The 22,808-nt window shown below is 49.8% G+C and overlaps 1 protein-coding gene across 2 annotated transcripts in view; it reads right to left on the bottom strand.

Annotated features, from left to right (window-relative positions):
- GSG1L (GSG1 like) overlaps window positions 1–22,808 on the bottom strand; it is a 221,502-nt gene that overhangs the window by 58,761 nt on the left and 139,933 nt on the right. The window contains exon 3 of one of the 2 annotated variants that reach the window (XM_065892928.1): window positions 15,061–15,213. The exons of the other annotated variant lie outside the window; for it this stretch is intronic. Coding sequence (XP_065749000.1) covers window positions 15,061–15,213 — 153 coding nt within the window. The remainder of the gene's footprint in view (window positions 1–15,060; window positions 15,214–22,808) is intronic. 2 annotated transcript variants of the gene reach the window in all.

Here is a 22,808-nt window from a genome sequence, read left to right as displayed (position 1 = left end):
GTTTCTCCAGGCCAGACTCTGAGTTCCCTGGAGACAGGGGTTGCATCTTACTCACCTGCAGCATTTAACGGGCATCTCAAGTTAGTATGCCCAACCTGACTGAAGGAGACTCCACCCTTTCAGTGGCTCAAATCCCTTTCTCTCTAAATCTCTCTCTTAATGTCCATCTCCATCTCCCCTACACCTGATCCATCAGTGCAGCCTGTTGTTTCTACCTCTGAAACACATCCAGAAGCCAACCACCTCTCACGCTTCCACCACTGACCCCCCAAATCTAAACACCCACATCTCTCACCTGGACCGTCGTGGTAGCCTCCTCACTGGTCTCCCTGCTTCTGCCCTTCTCAACAAAGCAGCCACTGTGTTCCCTCTAAGACTAGATCAGATCATGCTTCTCTGATCAGAACACTCCAATGGCTCTCGATCTCCTTGGGGTCAAAGCCAAAGTCCTCATGAAGGATAAAGCGGCCGACAAGGACTCCACAATCTAACCCCCGCTCTTCCTGGTTTTTCTCCACCTTCTAACACTCTCCACCTTGCTCATGCCACCCCAGACAGGCGGCTTCCATTCCTCAGGAAACACCAGGCACACTGCTACCCCAGGGCCTTTGTACTTACTGTCCCTTCACTCTGAAATGCCCTTCCCCAGATAGTCCCACAACTCCCTCACTTCTTCCAAGTCTCTACTGAAATGTACAATACCTCTGCTGAGAGGCCTTTCCTGACCACCCTGTCTACAATAGCCCCTCCTTCCATCACTCTCTATCCCCTTAATTTATTTTTGTCAAAGCATGTTTCATCACCTGACATTATATCATCATATTACCTTTGTTTATCTAATTATATGTCCATCTCCTCCACCAGATTGTACACTCCACAAGAACAGTGATTTTGTCTGTTTTTTTGTGGTACATGGGCCTCTCACTCCTGTGGCCTCTGCCGTCGCGGAGCACAGCCTCCGGATGCGCAGGCTCACCGGCCATGGCTCACGGGCCCAGATGCTCCGCGGCACGTGGGATCTTCCCGGACCGGGGCACGAACCCGCGTCCCCTGCATCGGCAGGCGGACTCTCAACCACTGCGCCACCAGGGAAGCCCGATTTTGTCTGTTTTGATCACTGTTGTATTTCCCAGATCTAGAGCAGGGGTTAGCAAACTGTGGCCCACCCACCAAAGGTGGCTGGTAGTCTGTTTTTGTAAGCAAAGTTCTTTTCCTCCCCGTTTTACTGAGATACAATCGACAGATAACATTGTATTTGTTTGAGGTAATTGGTGATTTGCTATATCAAATCACGTGATGATATTTGTATGTGTAGGTGGTCCCCGATTTATGTTTTCACCTTCACAGTGGTGTGAAAGTGATAGGCACTCAGAATTCTGAATTTTCTCTTTTCCCAGGCTAGTGATACGTGCTTCTTTCGTGATGCTGGGCAGAGGTGGCCACGCAATCTCGAGGGTAAACAACCGATACACTTAGAACCATTCTGTACCCAGGCAACCATTCTGGTTTTCACCTTCAGTACAATATTCAATAAATTACATGAAATATTCAACACTTTATTATGAAATAGGCTTTGTGATAGACAATTTTGCCCAACCGCCAGCCAATGTAAGTGTTCTGAGCATGTTTAAGGCAAGCCAGGCTCAGCTTTGATGGTTAGGTGTATTAAATGTATTTTCAACTTACAACATTTTCAACTTAAAACAATGGGTTTATCGAGCATATCCCCCTCACAAGTTGAGGAAGATCTGTATTGCAAAATGGTTACCACAATAAGTTTAGTTAAAATCCATCACCTCACATAGCTATGATTTTCTTCTTATGATGAGAATTTTTATGATCTACTCTTAGTAACTTTCAAATATATGATACCATGTCATTAATTTCAGTCACCATGCTGTACGTTAACAACCCCAGGACTTATTTATCTTATAACTGGAAGTTTGTCCTTTTGACCACTTTCACCCATCTTACCCAACCCAAACTGCCTCCTCTGGCAACTACCAAACTGTTCTCTGCATTTATGAGTTCTACTTTTCTTTTTTTTTTTGATTCCACATATAAGTGAGATCATACAGTATTTGTCTTTCTCTATCTGACTTATTTCACTTAGCATAATGCCCTCAAGGTCTAGCCATGCTGTCACAAATGGCAGAATTTCCTTCTTTTTACGGCTGAATAATATTCCACTGTGTGTGTGTGTGTGTTTGTATATATCTCACATTTTTCTTTATCCATTCATCCATTGATGGACACTTCGGTTGTTTCCATGTCTTGGTTATCATAAATAATGTTGCAATGCACACGGGAATGCAGATATCTCTCAAGACAGTGATTTTGCTTCTTTCCAAGAATTACCCAGAAGTGAAATGACTGGATCATATGGTAGGTCTATTTAAAATTTTTCTAGGAACTGCCATTCTTAAAGTTGTTTTGGAAGATGACCATGCCCATCATTTACATATTGTCTATGGCTGCTTTCAACAGCACTGTTGAGTGACTCTGATGGAAGACCCAACGGCCTGCAAAGCCTAAAATATTTACTCTCTGGCTTTTTATAGAAAGAGTTTGTTGACCCTGTTCTAGAACAATGTCTCATATGTAGGAGCTCAATAAACATTGGTTGAATGAATGAATGAACCAATAACTGCTATCGCTATTCTCGGAATTCTGTTGTAATTCATTAAGATACACACACACAAACACACACACACACACACACACACACACACACACAGCTGCATTCCAGACTTTATTCAACAGTAGAGGGTCCCCAAGGTCTTCGAGTTGGAGAGGGGGTTAATCGTAGGATTAACTGTGATCATGGGTCTGGCACACAGTAGGGGCTTAGTAAAAACTAGTGTCTCTGCTACCGTTTTCTTGCTGTGTCTCTTCCCTCCTTCCCCCCACCCCCTTGGCTGTCTCTTTCTCCCTGTGTGTGTATCCCCCTCCATCCTAGGGGGTCTGTCCATCACCCTCTGCCTCCCCCAGTCTCCTGCTCCATCTCTTTCCTTACCAGGGACCTTCTACTCTCCTCTCTTCCCTGCCCCCTCCCTCCTAGCCCTGGACAGACTGAGACATGGTGAGCAAGTATTTCCCATGAGAGGTCCCGTCTCAGCCCTCACACACCCAGAATGCACCCCTCTGTCTTCCTGACCTCAGGGCATGACTCCCCACTTCCCCAACGAAGTCACAACCTTGGGCACATCAACAACTCCCACCCCTGCCCTCCAGGAGCTGCCAATCCTTGATCTCTCAAATCCATCCCCATCCCTCTCTGTTCCCACTGCCACTACCTCCTTGTGGCCAGACACCCACGTAGCCTCCTAGCCGGGCTCCTGGATCTGTGCCCACCCCTCCCTCTACCCCAGGAACCATATTTCTGGAACTTGCCCCTGACCTTACCACTTCTTTGCTTAAAGCCTCAGAGGTCCCCAACTACACCCCCACTCCAGCGAGGCCCACATTTCCTGGCCTGGCATCCACAGACAGTCACAATGAGACCCAAGTTTCCACTTCCCCGCCCTTGCCCAGCGCATCCGTGTCCAGCAGCTCCAGGGGGTCACCTTCCCTGAAACCTCCTTCCTGAAAACCCCTAATGCCTGCCTTCCTCCCTGTTGTCCTGCTAAGAAAACTCAAGCCCCGCACCACCCACCTCTGCATCTCCTCCCCAGCCCTCCCTTGCTCCCCAGTCTCCTCCCATGGCCACATCCCCAGCCCTCCCTTGCTCCCCAGTCTCCTCCCACGGCCACCTTCTCACAGATCCTCCGACATCCCGCCTGGATGGGGCCTTTGCATTTGCTGCCCCCTTGCCTGGGGCACTCTCTCTCACCCCCTCCACCCCTACCGCCTCCTCACCCAGCTAACTCCTCCCATCCTTAGCGCCTCTGGAGGGGCCCCTGAGCCCCCAGCAGCGCGTGGTCTCTGGCCTTGGGACTGTCTCTTCATATCACAGTCCCAACTGCTCACTAATTCACTGCTTCCCCCACTAGACACAAGCCCCCGAGGGCAGAGAGCTTGCCTGTTTGTTTTCCTGGTACCTGGTACAGAGGAAATGCTCTAGGACTCTTTGTGGAAGGAAGGGAAGAAGGAAGGAGAAATGAAGGATGGATGCCATGTGTCCCTCAGGCCTCTGCATCTGTCATCCTGCTTCCTCCCCGGCAAGGGTTTTCACACCTTTCCACCCATCCTTTAAGGCTAAGAGAGTCTTTCTCTAAGTGTCTGTCAGCCCCAGGGTGGAATTAACACTTACACGGGCCCCATCCCCCAGCTCCAAACAGTCCCCACCCTGCCTGGCCTCCCTCCCTGTTGCCCAGCTGTCAACAACCACAAGAAAAACAAAACCCAGATGAAAGTCAGCAACTCAGTAAAAAAAAAAATTTTTTTTTTGAAAAAGAAGTCCCATTGTTCCAGCAAGCAGAGAGAAACAGAGCGGAAATAGACCAGGCACTGGACTAGGAGAAAAGGAACAATTCAAAGGAGTGACAGCCAGAAAGGGCTGGCATTGGGGTGGGTGATTTCTGCCTTAGGAAAGAGGAGGGGAAGATGTGGATTCTTTTAAGAAGAAACTCAGAGAATAAGGCAAGAGCAGAGCCCCCAAAAGTGGGTGAGCAGTTTATCATCCGAACCAGGATGCTTCTGGGAATGAAAGGGGCCCTGTTAATAATGATTCTGGGGGCTTCCCTGGTGGTGCAATGGTTGAGAGTCCGCCTACCGATGCAGGGGACACGGGTTCGTACCCCGGTCCGGGAAGATCCCACATGCCGCGGAGTGGCTGGGCCCGTGAGCCATGGCCGCTGAGCCTGCGCATCCGGTGACTGTGCTCCGCAACGGGAGAGGCCACAACAGTAAGAGGCCCGCGTACCGCAAAAAAAAAAAAAAAGAAAGAAAGAAAGAAAGAAAGAAAGATTTCTAAAAAGGAAAGAAAAACAAGCAGGAAGGGGTGGAAACGACTGGGGGAAAGGAAAGAGCTCCTAAGGAGATGCCATTTGAGTGACAGCTGGCTGAAGGAGGAAGTGAGCCAGGCTCATGCGGGGAAGGCAGCCCCACGGAGGGGACCACGGGCCTAGGCAGGACCAAGCTCAGAGAGCGTGAAGGCCAGCAAGGAGGGTCTGATTGCAGGAAGTGACGTTAGAGAGGACGGCAAAGGCCACATTTTGTGTTCTTGGGATGGAGTTCAGATTTTGTTTACAAAAGCAACATTTGATAAATACCAACTAGAAATGACAAAAACAGACTTTGTGTAAAAAAAAATCCCCTAAAATGTCCAATGAGGCGAAGTGAGAAAAAAGCCTTCTATATTTAAAACTCTAAAGGAGCTGGAACTTTATCACACAGAGAGCCGTACACTTGATGAGTATCAACTTGAGGTCAGTCACTAAGTATGCAAAATGACCATTCAGCAAATAGGTGTGGCGGAATATTTTTAGATGGTAATTCATGCTTTTTTCCCCTGTACTTGCCCCCCTTTTCCTTTCGCTTCATTCAAACTGTAAGAAGCTCTGGACTTCTTCGTCCCAGAGGTTTTGCAGCAAAGAGGGGAAACCCATCTGCAAAATCCTTCCCTCCTGGCTTTCATCTTTAGAAGCCTTAATTTACCGAGGAGATTAGGACAGGGACCTCTGAGTCAGGGAGAGAAAGAGTGAGCTGTCTTCTAGTCCTTAGGACAAAAAAAGGGTTGGGGACTTCCTTGGTGGCGCAGAGGTTAAGAATCCACCTGCCAATGCAGGGGACACGGGTTTGATCCCTGGTCTGGGAAGATCCCACATGCCACGGAGCAACTAAGCCCGTGCACCACAACTACTGAGCCCGTGCGCCACAACTACTGAGCCTGTGCGCTAGAGTCCCCGAGCCACAACTACTGAAGCCCTCACACCTAGAGCCCGTGCTGCACAATGAAGAGTAGCCCCTGCTCACCACAACTAGAGAAAGCCCATGCACAGCAATGAAGACCCAACGCAGCAACCCCCGCCAAAAAAAAAAAAAGAAAAAGGTTGGATTGTCCTTGTCTGGGGCAGGAGAGGATGCTGAGGGTCTGCAGTGATGTTTTGTTGGCTAATACAATGTTTTGAAACATTCTGAATTAAAAAGTTAAACCTAGGGTTACTAGGTAACCCAACAATTCCTCTCCTAGGAAAACATATGTCTACACAAACACTTGGACATGAATGTTCATAACAGCATTATTTGTACTAGCCAAAAAGTGGAAAACAACACACATGTCCATCAACTGACAAACAGAGAAATAAGATTTGGTGTATTTGTGCCATGGAATATTATTTGGCAATAAAACGGAATGCAGTGGTGATACATCTTACAACTTGGATGAACCCTGAAAACACCATGCTAAGTGAAAGAAGCCAGTCATAAAAGACCATATAGTATATGACCACATTTATATAAAATGTCTAGAATCAGCAAATCCATGCAGATAGAAAGTAGATCAGCGGTTGCCTAAAGATGGGGTGGGGGTTGGTGGAAAATAGGGAGTGACCGCTAGCGGGTACGGGGTTTCTTTCTGGGGTGATGAAAAGATTTTAAAATTAGATTCTGCGACGGTTACTAAAAGCCTTTAAACTATACACTTTACATGGGTGAACTTTATGATATGTAAATTCTATCCCAATAAAGCTGTTTAAAAAACATTTTGAATTAAAAATCAGGAGATTTTCCTATAAAAAAACCAGCTTTGGGCTTTCCTTGAATGCCGTGCATCTTCCTCCACGGCAGCAATGGGGTGCTGACGGGGCGTGCACTCCCAAGTCTGCCGCCATCCCCACATCCACTGCTGTGTTACATCTGGACAGCTTGACTCACTTATGTCACCTACATGGTCCCTGTAGGCACTGCACTTGAGACCTCTGATCACCACAGGCACTGAGGTCACCAGCCCCCTTCTCCCACCTCCCATCTGGCCCTAGAAACAAAGAGCTCTGGGGACTGGAAGGGACCCTGTGAACAGGGCATTAGAGGAGGCTCAGTGGCAACCTACGTGGACCCATGTAACAGTAAAGCACATGGCTTTGAAGCCAGAACCTCAGTTTTCTCAACTGTAAAATGGGAATAACATTTACAGATGGGAACATCTGTAGGGTTCAACAGAGGGAATATGTTTAGAACAGTGTCTGGCATAATAAATGCTCAATAAATGGAAGCTATTGAGCCCCTAATTTCTTATCTGCAATTTCAAATTCCCAGAAGTTCTGAAACCCAAAAGCTTCTTCATAATTCATCTGGCCACAAAATCTGACTTGGCCTGAACCCACTTAGCACCAAAACCTGACGTGAATGGACGTGAGGTTATTGACCGTCTTTATTTATTCCCCCCTAGAATGAATATTCACGTGTTTCACTCTGTTTGCTTACACAGTGCTGCCCCAGCCCCTTCTGGGGTGTTACGTAATGGATGGTGTATGTATTACATTAGCTGCCCAAATCTGAAAAGTTCCAAATTCTGGAACACTTCTAGCCCTAAGGGTTTCAGATCAGGGACTAAGCTGTATGATGAAGATGATAATGACAAAGATTAAACCCCACCCCCTCTTTGTCTGACACTGCATAAGACCAGACAATTGCAGCACAGCCCCAGGCAAAGGCAGTAGGGAGTAAGCCCCTCAAAATTCTGACAATAAATCTTCTACCAGCCCAGGAGGATGGGAGCACAGAATCAAAATAAGTTCTTTTCCAGAAATGAAAGAAATGCAGTGTTCCTTGCATAGCTGGATTCAGGGTATGAGAATCACATAGGCCAGGTTAGCTTTAGAGGACAAAACCTCACCTTGTCCTTGGTTTAGCTCCCAGACCTTGTTGGGTGTCTCTCCCTTTGGCTGGTCCTGATTTGTATCCTTTATGACGATACTGTAACCCTAAGTACAATGCTTTGCTGAGTTCTGTGAGTAGTCCTAATGAATTATCAAACTTCAGAGGGTCATGAGGAAGCTGATTTGAAGCCAGTTGGTTAGAGGTGCGGGCAGCCCAGGGACCCCCTGAACTTACAGGTGGCACCTGCAGTGGGGCAGTCTTGCTGGGGACCGTGGCATCTGATGGCAAATAGCATCAGAATTGTACTGCAGGGCACAAGTTAACGTCAGAACAGCACCCTTTGCCTTGGTTTGTCCTCACCCATAACCCCCCTGACCGGCACCAGAGGTCACTGCAGCTTTAGCGGGCAGCTCTGGTGCATGTTGGTGGCTTCCTTCCTCAAACACTTTCCATCTTAGGTGGCAAAGGCCAGAAGTGCTGGGGGAGTCACTGACTCAGGAGTGCCCCCTAAACCAGTGATGGATGAGAGATGGTGAATAAATTCCACTGCTTTCTCACCCCTTGGGTGTCCTACACAGTCTCTCAGAGGGTCCCCAGCAGGAGGGAAACCCAGTTGCCACCAGTGGTCACCCGCCTACCAACATTCCCTTCATTGGCCCTCCTGCCTTCTTGTCTTACAAATCCACTGTCCGACCATACTTCCTGGGATCACTTCCCAAATAAACCACTTGCACCCATATCTTCACCTTAGGGTCTGCTTTGGAGGAACCCAAATGAAGACATCTACCATTCCTGAGGCTCTTGAGTCCTTTAGCTCCACCGCTGACCTCCTGATAATCTCCCAACTTGACAAGCCAACCAATTCCCAACCACTGGGACTTCCAGTCAACAACGCCTTTGCGCAACCACTTGTCCACCATTGCATAGTAATCCTGCTTGGTCCATGGCTAAGCCCCCACCACAGGTGTGCTTAGAGACCCAGGCCCAGCTAATCACAGTGTTTCATCCTCTGGCATGGTGACTGGTTCAGGAATGAGTCTATGAACCTAGTTGGTCTGATCATAGCCCTCCTTGGAGTTTTGCAGGAGGCACTTGAAAGGAGTCTTCTCTGCCTCTGGAATCTTACGTAAGGCTGGAGCTGCTTATGACTATCCACTCTCCACATGGATGGGCCTGACTGAGACAGAAGCTCAAAGAAGTCAGCGTTTGGAGATACAGCTAGATTCCTGATGACATGATCACCTGGATGCAGCCATGCCTGAAGCATAACCACCCTGTACTTTTTTTTTATTACATGAATCAATAGAGTTCAATCACGCCCCCCCCAACTTCTTCCTTTAGCTAATTTGATTGGGTTCTTGTCACCTGCAAGCAAAAGGAGCTTTTAATGATATTGAAAAACTCATTTCTCTGATTTAGACCCTCTGTACTTTTAGACACAAAAATACACAAAAGTACTTGCTCTCTCAGTTATGAGCAAGAGACCCAGTCTGGCCAGGGCAGAAGAACCGAACAGAGGGAGCTATGGGCAGGAGATTCTTTTTAGCACAGGCCCAAGGTGGCAGAGTAGCTAGTGGAATTAGTGTCTCAGGAAACTCACCCTAAAATACAATGGCAGTTTACGGTAGGAAGTTACAGATCATTACACCAAGAGTAAGCTCTAAGGAAGAGTCAAAGAATTAAGTGAAGGGTGGACTGGGGAGGAATTCAAGACCACAGGCAACCTCGCTTGGTGGAAGCTGCCATGACTAAACATAAAACAGACAGATCTAAGCTTCCTGGCAGCCAGTGGAAGGCAAACCCGATGGGTTAACCAGCTTACATTCGCTCACAGAAGGCAGCCTCAGACCAGGTCGTAGGGCCAATGGCTCTATAAAACTGCCTTCCTGGAACTCACAGGCTTCATGGCTCCTGGGGCTGGAGGTGGATCCAGAGGAGCAGGTGTGCGCACTTTGCAAGCCTCACAGCTTGGTTCCTGAGGATTCTGGTGGTCCCACGGGTGTCTGCAGTGCAGTGGGATATGCCTGCTGTGTCCCTCAGGCCCCAGGCCTCCAGATCCCCAAAGGTCTATCCAAAACACACGGGTATGTGTCCACCTTGCAGGCTTGCCCTTCAACTCACACCTCACCTTGAAAATAGCCCCTGAAATTTTTTTAAAGTGTATGTAATGGTTAAGACTTTAACGCTTCTCAATCAAAATTCTTAGAAGTCATTCTGAATGCGTAAGATTAGAACTCCTTCAAAGAAAAACATACAAGATTCAAACTTTAATTCCTAACCTAAGTTTCCACTAGCCCTGTAGTTTGGGGTCACAAAAGCATCAAAACATCCCCAAGTCCCATCATACTCCATTCAATTGCCTTTCAAGTTTAAGATATTCTGTATTTTTAAAAAAGAAAATAAAAATTTTCAAATCACACATTATGTATATAAGGTTAAGAAACTGAATACGAGATTAAGAGTGGGGTACTGTGCAGTGAAATACGTGCTTTATGATGAAGCCAAACACGCCAAGATTACATAAAAGATAAGGTTCTAGTTTCCCGGATTCAAAGAGCTACCTCATCCTCGGTCATTTTTCGTCTTATCGCAAAATTTCCTCTTCTCGATACTTAACAAAGTAGACTCTTGCTGACTTCTCCGTGAGGTCTGATTTTTTTCCTGGAAACAGACGTCCTCCTCTTCATTCCAGTGCAGTTTTTACTAAAAGCCCACCTGTGTTAGCCTGACCATCCAGGAGTTCTCCAAATGACTTTCTTTTCTTCCTAAGTAGATCAGCCTCATTTTTCGGAGAAACTGGGGAAGGACAGACATCTTCCAGCCTGCTTTCACATCCTCTCCAAGATACAAGACCCTGGCCGCTGGGGGAAGAGACAGTGGCACAGGGAGCCCCATCTTCTCCAGCAGCTCTGCTAAAGTCACAGGACTGGCTGGGTGGGGGCGACACTGGCAGCTGGAGCCGCACCCCCGTCCGGAATTAGTCTTGCCCAGGCCTGAGAGATGGAGAAAAGCCGTGGCCCAGGGCAGGGCCACATTATGACTTTCAAGGGCCCCAGGCACCTTTGACTTCGTGGGCCCGTTCCTCCATAAAAGAAATGTTAAAAATTACATTTTACGATGGCAGTGGTATAAAAAATACCAGTCCAGCCTAGATTCACTCTTATGCCTTCATTATTATTCTATTTTTTTCTTCTGATTTTAAAAACAGTCAAAATTAAAGCACTTTGTAGGTCCCTAGAAGCACTGGGAGCTCTAGGCTCTGGACCAGCAGGCCAACAATCCGTACGACCACCCTCCTGCCGGAAGTGGGAACACAGCCCTGCTGACCCTGCCCACCACCCCTTCTCCCTTGGCCGTAGAGTCCAAATCCCTCACCCCAGTCTCACTGTGACAGGGCTGGTCCCCGGGGCCCTGATCTGCCCTTCAGTTTATTCAGGGACAACTAGGAATAATAATAACAACAGTGACAACCTGAAGTCCTGGGGGCCAAGCCCTGCTCAAAGCACTCTATGCGGCAGGCTCCGGGTTCAACCACTGGCTAGCTATGTGACTGCCGGCAAGTCAGTTTTCCCATCTGTGGAATGGACGTAACGCCCCTCCCACAAGGACACTGAGGAATAAAGATATTAACACGTGCAGGAGGCTCAGCCTGCTGGTGCAGCATGGCATCTCAGTCCCTGTCGGCAATTAAGATTAATCCTAACCCACTGGCTCATTATAATAATTAATTATAGTAATTGGCTCCCGTAGGGGCTGCCCTGCCTCTGCTTTCTCCTCTACCCTAGAAGGCGTTGACCTTGGGCTGAGGACCCCTCGGTGTGAGCTGGTCCGGCAGCATCAGAGCCCAACCCTCTCCCCACAGGGACTCAGTCGATGCTCGCCCACTCCTTCACCTCCCACGGCAACAAACCAGAAGCCCACCCACCTCCTCCAAGCTTCTCACCCTCCCCAAACACCCCCCCAACTCCCGCCCCCCCCCCCCCCCCCCCGCCACCAGTTGCCTTGTTCTCAAGGGGCTTCCGAAAGGCCAGCTTCCTGGTTCCTCCAGGACAGGCAAGTCAGGGGCTTGGCTCTCTCCGGTCTCGTGTTTCTCTCCGGTTTATTTTCTCCCAGGCATGAGTACAGAATCCTTTCTCTCCACCACTAGTTTATCACATCATCTGGCTGCTACATCCCTCTCAGTTACTGTTTTCTGAGGACTTACAAGTCTTCTCCCTCCCTGCCTGCCCGGTCACTCCTGCAGTGCGATCCTGAGAAAAGAGCAGAGGGCTTGGAAGCCAGCAGGAGCCGAGTTTAATCCCAGCTCCACAACTGACCAGCTGTGTGACCTTGGGCAAGTCAGTTAACCTCCCTGAGCTGTGCATTGTTTATCTGCCTGAAATTACGGAGATGATCTTATTTTCTTTAGCAGTGGGACTCCCCGCTAGAAGGAAACTGGGGCTTTTTGAGGGGTGAAAACTTTGATAAGCCCTTTGAGGTAGGGGGAAGAGCCCCCTACCCACTTCCCCACGAGAGAGGCTCGAAGAACCATAGACAGCTGCCTTGGGCTGGCCACCAGCTTTTGTTTTGTGACAGGAGTAAGCAGGTTGAGGGGAGGGCTGGATGCTTGGGATAATGGAGGGGATTCTTTGATGCTTGGTAGAGAGAAAGAAAAGGAGAGATGAAACCACTGACAAGGAAAGGAGCCTAGACACCCCGCAGCACCTCACACCCAACCTGTTCAAAAGGGACCCATCATCTCCCCCAACTGCTCTTTCCCCACCTTCCCCATCTTGGTGGTACCATCCCATCCTGGCCAAATGCCAGCCCAGATCAGGGGTCTGGCCATCTAGACCTAGGGACCCCTCCCCAGAATAATGTTTTCAGCTCCATAAAATAAAATAAAAGGATATAGAAGAAACCAGTTATACTGAAATACAATTAGCAAAATATTCAAACAAATGTGTTATATAGTAATCTATGTGCTTCTTCATTAGCATGTTAGATAAGATTCAGCGGAAGCTCTCAGAAGTATTGCCCTTTTGAAGGAGTGCATTTCAAGATATGTGCATGTGAAAAACGTGGTTCCTATTGGTGACTATGTCACAGGTGCCGCCCACGACTGTGATGCGTTACCTCCGCTCATATTTGAAAGATATTCTAAATGTCAGTTGCAAGTTAGAGAAATAAAGATGTAACTTCTCCCCCATCCAGGTTCACGGACTCTCTGAATTCTGTGGACTCCACACTAGGAACCTTTGACCTAGAGTCTCAGTTTTTCCAACCCACTCATTCCCGCCCACCTCTCCTAGTCAGTCTGCAGGCGCTGTGCCTGCATCGCCTCTCCCCACAGCCACTGCATGGGGCTGGGGCCTCACCCTTTCTCACCTCCTGGCCGGCCTCCTCACCTCCATTCTGGCTCCACTCCTCCTGTGCTGCATCCTGAACCCTCATCCCCAAATGCAAACCTGACCGTATCACCCTTTGCTCTGGATTCTTCGATGGCTCCCTATTGCCTGCATGATAAAATCTACAGACCAGTGCAAAGCACCAAGACCCCTACCCGGCTCTCCAGCCTCATCTCTCAACACTCCTACTCGCCTGCCTTTTCACGTTCCCATCAGTTTGAACTACGTGAAGTTTCCAGAATATGCCACGTCACTAAGCTTTTTCCTATGCTGTTCCCTCCACCCAAAATGCCCTCCCCGAGCTGTCCAACAAGGCAAACTCTTAAAGATTTTTTCCAAGTCTCAGCTCAAATGATTGCTTCCTCAGGCCCCACCCAACCCACTGGCACCCCCTGGGCAAACGTAGGTGCCCCCTTGCAGGACTCACCACACCCAGTTCACGAAGGTCAACTTGCCACGTTACAAGGGTTTGATGAGTCTGTGTCGCTACAAGATGGCAAACTTCAGGAGGCCAGGACTGAGTCATTTTTTCTTTGACTCCCCCAAACCTAGTACCGACCCCGGAGCCCAGGAGGCCTTCAGTGAGTGTTGGTGGAGTAAATGAATACAATATGAAAAAAAAACAACTGATTTCAGGCATAATAAACACATTTAATAACAGCAAACAAAGAATAACCCATCTCTCGGTCTGGAATAGCTGAAAACAGGGTCACGGGGGAAGGGGAGGGCGGCCAAAATCGACACTGTGCTGTGACGATCTCTCTGCTTTTCTTTTCTTCCCTTTACTGTTCTGGTTAGATTTCCCACATCCTGGGAATGACAATGCGCATGTTTTGATCTATGCAGCATGCTATAATTTCTTGAATTCCGCTCTCTATTCTTTGAGAGATCCTTCTGTTATATACACATACCTCAATTAGGGGGCGATTATCTCCCTTACCAAAAGGCTCATCGTTTCGGTTTCATTAAATAAAGAGTTCTTCCAGTGCATGAAGAATAAGATTAGATTTATAGAAATTCAGTTTACATTTGGCTTTTTAGGAACAGATGTCGTACACAGCCAAGCCACTGCTCTGTCAGGCTTCCTGAAGTTATGGTGTACAGGCTCCTTTGACTCCCTTCTGGCAAACTCCTGGCTTAACCCCTTATGACCCAGGTCTGCTGAGGCTATTCCGGGCACCTGGCCATCTAATCCAATGACCTTTGCTTGGAGCCTTCTGTCTCCACCTCCCTGAGTCATGCTGCCGCCGCTGACCATCCAATCTTTCCTAAAACCCTCAAAGTCCTTGGCCTTTGCCCACAATCTCTGCTCACCCCACCTTCACCATTGAGATTCCAAATGTGTTTGTTCATCAAGCTTCCTGCTGGTCATCTCCCCATGGAGGTCTCAAGGGCAAATACGATAAAGCAGATGAGTGAGGTGCCCACCACACCCAGCAGGCTCCCCTTTCATATCCCTGTGAAAGACGCCACCGTCCGCCCATTTTCACAACCACCTCCCTTTTCCTCGTGCCACAAATCCAATCCATCACCCGCCATGGGGCGTTCATCTCCTGAATACATCTCCAGCAAACCCATCTCTCTCTCTCCTACGTGTGTTAAGCTCCAGGAAGCACTGGAACTGTCTGTTTCCATTCATTACTATAACCCCATACTTATTAAACACATGACCTGGCACACAAGACACTCAGTAAACACGTGCTGAATCAGAGAACAGGGGAGCAGACAAATCCTACTTTACAAATTGTAACACTGAGGTTCAGAGAAGAGAAGTGATTGGCCCATGGTCACCTAGATGGACCAATCAGGACTTAGCCCGAGGGTGGCTCCAGCTCCCGCATTCCCCTCTGCTCTGGTCACAGGGTTGGTTCCGGTGTGTTCTTGCCCCACTGCCCGAGGCCCTCTGCCTTACCTGAGAGCACCGTGAAGACCGCCGCAAAGGCATTGAGCTTGAGCCCGTCGATGACATTGCTGGAGTGGAAGAGCTCGAGACACATGAGGCTGAAACCAACCACCAGCAGGAGGATGTAGAGCACCTCGGAGACGACCGACAGCCACAGGACCCCTGCACGGAGGAGGTAGGGAGGTCGTGAGGTGAGGACGCACAGGGTGGACTCTCCCTGGGTTCGTTCCACCCCACGCCCCTGGGTTGGGGGATCAAGTCGTTTTAAGGAAGACCTCGGTTCTAGGGTGGGTCCTGATCAGGTAAGGCGATCCTGGCCAGCCATCCTCCTCACCAGGACTGGCTCAGGAAGCCCGGCTTAAGTCAGTCAGAGCGTGGCACTCTCAGGATGACAGTTACTGGTTCAGGGAGGCATGTGACCAATAAGCGGGTCCATTCAGATAGGAGGGAGGAACTTCCATCCTGTGGCTGGATGGGAGGCTCTCTTTCTCTTCTCATCTGTTACATGACCGCCACTGGGAGCCATCTCAAGGCCCAGAGATCACCTGCCTTAGAATGAAGCTGACACTGGTTGCTGAGCAGAGCAGTGGAAAGATGACCTCACTGGGCCACGCAACCACCAGCCCCGAGGGCTTCCCTGTGGCTAAGCCGGCCAGTATGATGTTCTCTGTTACTCACAGCTATAAGCATCCCAACTCTTACACACATCATGCTTGCCCTCAAGGTATACACCTACATTTTTATTTACCCTGTTCCCTACTCCACTTTTTTCTAGATACCACCACTACTATTCCCACAGCTTCAACCTCGTGGTTCTCTTGGGAGCTGCCATGCTCTGCTGTGGTCCCACCCCACCGGGCACAGCTAATTGATCCAGTGTGATCACGTGACCTAGAATTGGCCAGTCAAGGCCCTTCTCTAGGAATCTGTGCTTGGAACCCACTGAAGTAGACAGGAAGAGAGGCCCAGATGGGAGTCCAGGCACTCTGTCAGTACGAGCGACTGGTTCCAGCTGTTCCTGAAGGCCAGCTGCACCCCATCCTGCCAGTGCTGTGGCTATCCAAAGCTTCTTTTTATACCTTAACGTAGTACAGCTCCCTCTTCCCCCAAATTGGTCCAAATTGGGTTACCATCATTTGCCACCTAATTTAGGGGGCGTCTTCTGTTTCTCCCATCCTACATTATTCTTCCTTCTTCCCACATGCTTTTTATTTGAAGAGCCCCTTTCCTCTCTCAGTCTGTGCGGTTCAGTTGCATCAGATTCACACCCTGGCTCCGTGACTCGTATCTGGCCAGTCAGAACTCCGTGTCCTTCTGACTCTAGTCATTGGCTCAGGAATGAACCTCTCTATGCCTCAGTTTCTTAACCTATAAAATGGGAATAATAATAACTCCTATCTCATAGTATTGTGGTGCTGCGAGGATTCACACAGCAACGTAACGAGCTTGTGCTTAGCATACAGTAAGAGCTCAGTTCATGTGTGTCATTACCATTGTCGGATGGGAGGAACACGGCGGGGACTGGAAATGGAGCCGAGGGGTCCTTGAGTGAGGTCAAGGTTAGAGCCAGTCAAGAGGGAGAAATGACACTGTGGGAGCAGACGTGATTTCTGAGAAAAAGGGTGGCGAGTAAGAGGTGGAGCACATCATGTGACTTACCTTCCAAGCCACGCTAACCATAGGTTTTGAGAAGGGACTAAGGATGGACCAGGCCTGGCCAGCCGGAGATGGACACATGACCCAAATCAGTTCAATGAGTCAGGCACAGGACTTCTGCTGAAACTATTGGGAAAGAAAATTCCTTTTTTCCACTGGGTTTGAGGCTGGGAAGATGGAAGGATGGAAGTGACTGCATCAAGTAGCAAGGGCCTTCCTGGGGGCAGAGCCAAGGCCAAGGATGGCGGCACCAAGAGATGGAGGAAGACCATGTCCTGTGACGTTGAGCCCCCAGATCCAGCCATGCCTACAGCTGCCAGTCATTTGTTCTTTCAATCACACGAACCAAGAGATCCTTGTCTTTGCCTAAGCCGGTCTGGGGTAGAACTTCTGTCTCTTACAACCAACAGTCCGGACCTTCAGTTTTTCTTTTCTCGGAAGCTGTCCTTCCCTACCTCTCTGCCTTTGCACAAGTTGTCCTTTCCACCTTAATGCCCTAGGGACGCCCGATATACACCATTCAGTGAGGGAAGCAAACAAACAGCAAGGTCTGAGCCCCGATCTATTCTCTGATGAAGAACCCAGATTCTCAAACACCCACCATCATTCCTAATGCAACGGGGCTTTCAGAGCTTTGAAGAACTTTTTTCTTTTTCTTTTTGCTACAAAAATATCGCATCTCCTGGGCAATCCCTTGGATTTCTGTAAGAGAATAATGTGCTCTTGGCAGCCTGGATGTTGTTAAAACATCCCCTGGCACCATACACTCGCAGCCTCTGAGGCCCTTCGCTGGCCCAAGGCCCACCGGGCAGCGAGGAGGAATGCAGGAGGTGCAGGGTGAGCTGGGCCATGCAGGGGTGCTGCTGTCCTCAGGAAGCCCTGCTCTCCCTCCCAGCAGCCTTCACCTCCAGCTGCTGTTGCCCTGCTGGTGGGCGGAGCCTCACCAGGGTGAGGCTCACCGACTCAGCTGACTCCCCCGCAGTGCCCCTGCTTCCCCAGGGGATGCTCTCATCCTGCCCAAGTGGGCCCCTGGCCAAGCCTCCACCCCACCCACCACCCCCCATAGCAGGGCCCAGCTCTGCTCTTTCAGTTGGGATGGGCGTGGGGGACTGAGATGCTCCAGGAGTTAAGTTAACCATGGAGAAACAGGCAGTGGAATCTCAGCTGCATGGCTGCGGTTATGCTTCTTATTTCTGCCAGATTTATTTCCCTGTCTAGCCACTGGGCTCAGAGCATCTGTCTGCAAGTTACAGCCCACCTAAGCCAAGGAAATTAATAACTATAGTAAGAAGCGGAACTGTTGCTGAGGTTATGCTAATAGCAGCAACAATGTCACAGTAAGGGCCAAGGGATATTAGGTGTTTATCACGTGCCAAGTCATACTGGACAATGTTAATGTTCCACCCAATGTCCTTGCACCTCTTTTTAGCGTTTCTGTCTTTGGAGGATTGTCTTTGGGAAACTGGACTACATCTTGCCCATATTCATTCAGAAAGTGCCTGGAAACTTACATTTTCCTCTCTGTTCTGTTGTCAACCAGTGGCCGACTGGGGTAGTCCAGCCCCATGGCTCCGGTGGAGACCACCCTGGGTGGTGACCCACACTGCAAAGCTCCCTCAGGGCCAAAACTGAAGCTGCCCTCTCTGGGCCCTGGCCTGACATCACCCCCTCACTTGCCTTCCTCCCTTCCCCGTTCTGTTCCCCTCAATTCCCCTACCATTCTCCTCCAGGGCATTTCCTTTATAAATGACTTGCACATGGATCCTCAGCCCAGAGTCTGTTTCTAGGGACTCTGGCCTCAAACACCAGCATTCACATGCATGATCTCCCCCAATCTTCCTGACAACTTTGCAAGGCAGCAATGCAGCACCCATATTACAGATGAGCAAACTGAGGTTCAGAGGGATTAAACCACTGGTCTACACAGCTGGATAGTGAGTGATATAGTCAATCTGGGTTCAAACTCAGGCCTCTCTGACTCCAGAAACCATCATGGGTAGGGAGGTTGTAACCTATCAGGATAGAATGGCCACTCTGAAGTCATATCGGGGGAGTTGGGTTTCCTGGCGATGGCTCTCATCTATGTGCACTCCAGCATCCCAAAGAATTCCTGCATCGGAATTCTTGCAAGAAGATGGCCACGGAGTGGGATTATGGTGGGGAAGGGGGTTCTCAGTGATCCTGAGCCCAGCCGGCCACCAGGTGTGGTGGGGAAGGAGGTCGCAGGGAAGAGCAGATGGGTCTTGAGGATGCTGGTGACTCAGGCTGGGACCTAGGACCTGGACCCTTTGCTGCAATGCTCATACCGGACAAAGTCTCTTTGAGCAACAAAACACAAAGAAACTATAAAGGACTAAAAATAATTGTGCGCTTTGGCAGTTGGGGCAAATTATGATTACGGAAAACAAGATACGAAAAGACAAAAACCCCAACTGCTGGGGCTTCCCTGGTGGCGCAGTGGTTGAGAGTCCGCCTGCCGATGCAGGGGACGCGGGTTCGTGCCCCTGTCTGGGAAGATCCCAAATGCCGCGGAGCGGCTGGGCCCGTGAGCCATGGCCGCTGAGCCTGCGCGTCCGGAGCCTGTGCTCCGCAACGGGAGGGGCCACAACAGTGAGAGGCCCGCGTACCGCAAAAAAAACCCCAAACAAACAAACAAAAACCCAACTGCCACTTCTGAAGAGCCAGGAACAAAAGCACAGTACTGCGCATGCCCCTGCACACAGCACCACCAAAGGGGTGGGCAAAACACCTAAGCCACGCCTCTGGCCCGACCCCTGGACCCGCCCCTACCCTCTCCCCATATAAGGAACCAGCTCGCCCCCCCCCAGCCCCCCCCCCGCATCCCCACCCCACCCTCACTCCGGGAGCCAGCGAGCAAGGGAAACTGTTGCTTGTTTTCGCTCCCTCTTGCTGCAGCAGGGGCCCCGGTAAAGCCTTGCCTGAATTTCTTGTCTGGCCTCTTATCAATTTCTATTGATTAAGGAGGCCAAGAACCCTGGTAGGTAACACTGGGAACCAGGCTGGAAAAGATGGGTTTGACCCATGCTGCAGAGGCAGGTGCAGTCCTAAAGGGCTTCGCAAGGGCAAGACACGCAGGGAGGCTTGCTCTGGAAGGGGGTTGGCTGCAAGACCCGGTGGAGGTTTGGGCCGCGCTCCATGGAGAGATGGTGGTGGCCTGGGCCGTGGCAATGATGGGGGCGGGGGTGAGGACAAGTGGGGAGCTTGATAACTCCAGAGGGGTGGGCTCAGTGGACTGCTGACCCATGAATGCAATGGCAAAGGAGAGGGAGGAGTCCAGGGTGGGGCCGTGTTTCCAGCACAGGCGTCTGAGCAGACAGTCATCGTTCCTCAGCGAGAATGGGATGATGCTAAAGGTAGGAAGGCGGTGAGCTCAGCCACTCCTGCATGTGCAGGGTCTGCAGCAGCTGCAGGACCTCCAGTGGGGATGTGCAGGAGGCAGCTGGAGCTCAGACAGGGATGTGGGGACATTGGCAAGACATGGGCACTCACTAAACGTTTGCCGTGATTGTTAAAGAGATGGATGCCCAAAGAAAGCATTTAGAGCAAAAGAGAAAAGAGTAAGAAGTGGAATCCACAGGAACATTAATACTCAAGGGGAGGGGTGGGGAGGGGCCGCAAAGGTGTAGTGACACTGTGGGTGTCCCACCCATCCCTGCCGACAGCACTTCAATGCACCTGCCACCTGCCAGCACCTCTCTGCCCCAGGGGTTGCCCTGGTCACCAGAGCCTAGTCCCCACCTGCTGGGAGACTGACACCACCCTGCCCTCCACCTACCTCAGCAGCAGCCCTCAACCAATGCCTGATGTGAGCTGATAAATAAGTACAAATTATACCTGTGTTTCCCACTGTAATAGGGAAGAACAAATCTGACTCCATATTGGATTGGTTTCTTTTCCTTTAACCTTTATACTCCATTGCTTTTGCTACTAGTTAAGAATATTGCCTATAGCCTGAAATATACAGGATGGCCCATGCTCAAGGTTCTGACCTTTATAGGTGTAACACTTTTCCATTCATATAGAGATAAAAAGTTGCAAAACAGAGAAGAACATTTGTCTTGTTGGAGGTTTACAGGAACATCCTGACCTGACCTAGCTGGACAGTTGCAAGAACAAAGGATTCCGGCACCAAGAAGTTTGCAACGACTAACCACACCCCGTCCCATTTCAGTATAAAAGAAGCTTGAATTCTAGCTTGGGGAAGCTGGTTCTTTGGGACACGAGTCCACCATCTTCTCAGTCTGCTGGCTTTCGGAATAAAGTCGCTATTCCTTGCCCCAGCAACTCCATCTGTTGTCCTGCCATGCATGAGCAGTACAAGCTTGGACTCAATAACACCACCACCAGGGGAGAGATGGTGTTAAGTGTGAAGAACCACAACATTAAATTGTCTGCATCAAAGAGTGAAAACGCTATTCGCTTTTCCATTATTTTTAAAATTCTTATCAGCCCAATCAAGAGAGTCTCCGCTTGGCGATAATATGTCCTTAACACTTTCCTAACACTTGTTGATTGTTTGAAACAACGAGAGGGCTCAGATCTTCAGCAGTTCCTAAGCAGACTTGAAGAACATTTTGACAGTTGCCTTCTGTGCTGCGGACTCTCCATCACCCCCATCCTCTCCCTCCCCTCCCAGGCCACAGCTCTCCACCCCTCTCTGCCCTACTCTGCGCCCCAGTGGACTGACTCCTTAGAAGGGCATCCCCAAGCTCCCTGGTCCTCTGACTCAGCAATGGGGGGCACCAGTTGGAAATCGGCACATGGGAGGAGGGAGGTCAGCGTGCTTCTGCCCTGCTCCTTCTCTGTCTCTGTCTACTTCTCTGGCATCAGCTTCATCCTCTTGCCCACGACTACAGCTCCGTTGTCACAGCTACTATTCTCACAGACCCCAGAACACTGTTCTTGCCCGTTTCTCCTTCCTGTCCAAGGCTGGTAACGGCTCCCCTCTGTCATCAGCCCTTGGGGGCCTCAGATTCTCTTAACCCTTTCCATGCCTCTGTTAGGGGTTCTTTCATCCAAGTGCCTTCATTTGAACCATTTGGGAGAGTCTGTTTCCCGCAGACAGCCTCCTTGGCACATCATTTTTTATGGCAAGGGATCCAATTAGAGGAGTGATCTTAGCCAGTGGTCCCAGCGTAGGCCCCAAATAGCAGCAGCAGCAGCACTTGGGAACTTGTGATGCAAATTCTTGGGCCTTTTACTGAATCCAGGAACTCTGAGAGTAGAACCCATCTGTGTCTTTTTTTTTTAAAAATAAATTTATTTATTTATTTTTGGCTGCGTTGGGTCTTTGTTGCTGCGCGTGGGCTTTCTCTAGTTGCAGCGCACGGGCTTCTCATTGTGGTGGCTTCTCTTGTTGCAGAGCATGGGCTCTAGGCACGCGGGCTTCAGTAGTTGTGGCACATGGGCCCAGTAGTTGTGGCTCGTGGGCTCTAGAGCGCAGGCTCAGTAGTTGTGGCGCACAGGCTTAGCTGTTCTGCGGCACGTGGGATCTTCCCGGACCAGGGCTCGAACCCACGTCCCCTGCATTGGCAGGCGGTTTCTTAACCACTGCAGCACCAGGGAAGTCCCCCATCTGTGTCTTAGCGGGCCCTCCAGGAGATGCTGATGCACATTCAAATATGAGCATCGCTGATCTGAAGTCCCCTTTCAAATGTATGTAGAAAAAAGAGAGTCGACTTGTGCGGGGGATGGCATTGAGTCAATAAATGCTAGACCGTAGTTTGTTGGCGTCTGGCCAGCGGAGAGAAGGTATAATGGGAATAATGAAACAATCGGGAATCATCCCGTAGTGTCTGGTCTAAAATCAATGCCCACTATTAGCGTTATGGAATGCAGGCACATGTGAATAAAGGAAGCTGGGAAGGACAGTGGGCTGGCAGCCTCTGGGCAGGACCAGCGGGGAGCCTTGGTGCCACCCGGAAAGGCTCAATAATCACAGAGATGATTGTTTCAAGTCTCTGAAACTTGATGCTAATGGCTCAATTTGCAGCTGAGAACTGGTGACCTCCCGAGGCAGAAGAAATGAAATGATTTCTCATCAGGTGCAGGGCCTGTGGGGTGACAGCTAATCCTGTTAG

The sequence above is a fragment of the Phocoena phocoena genome, chromosome 15, assembly GCF_963924675.1.
Source record: "Phocoena phocoena chromosome 15, mPhoPho1.1, whole genome shotgun sequence".
NCBI classification, from domain to species: domain Eukaryota; kingdom Metazoa; phylum Chordata; class Mammalia; order Artiodactyla; family Phocoenidae; genus Phocoena; species Phocoena phocoena.
This window is presented reverse-complemented; position numbering and strand designations above follow the sequence as displayed.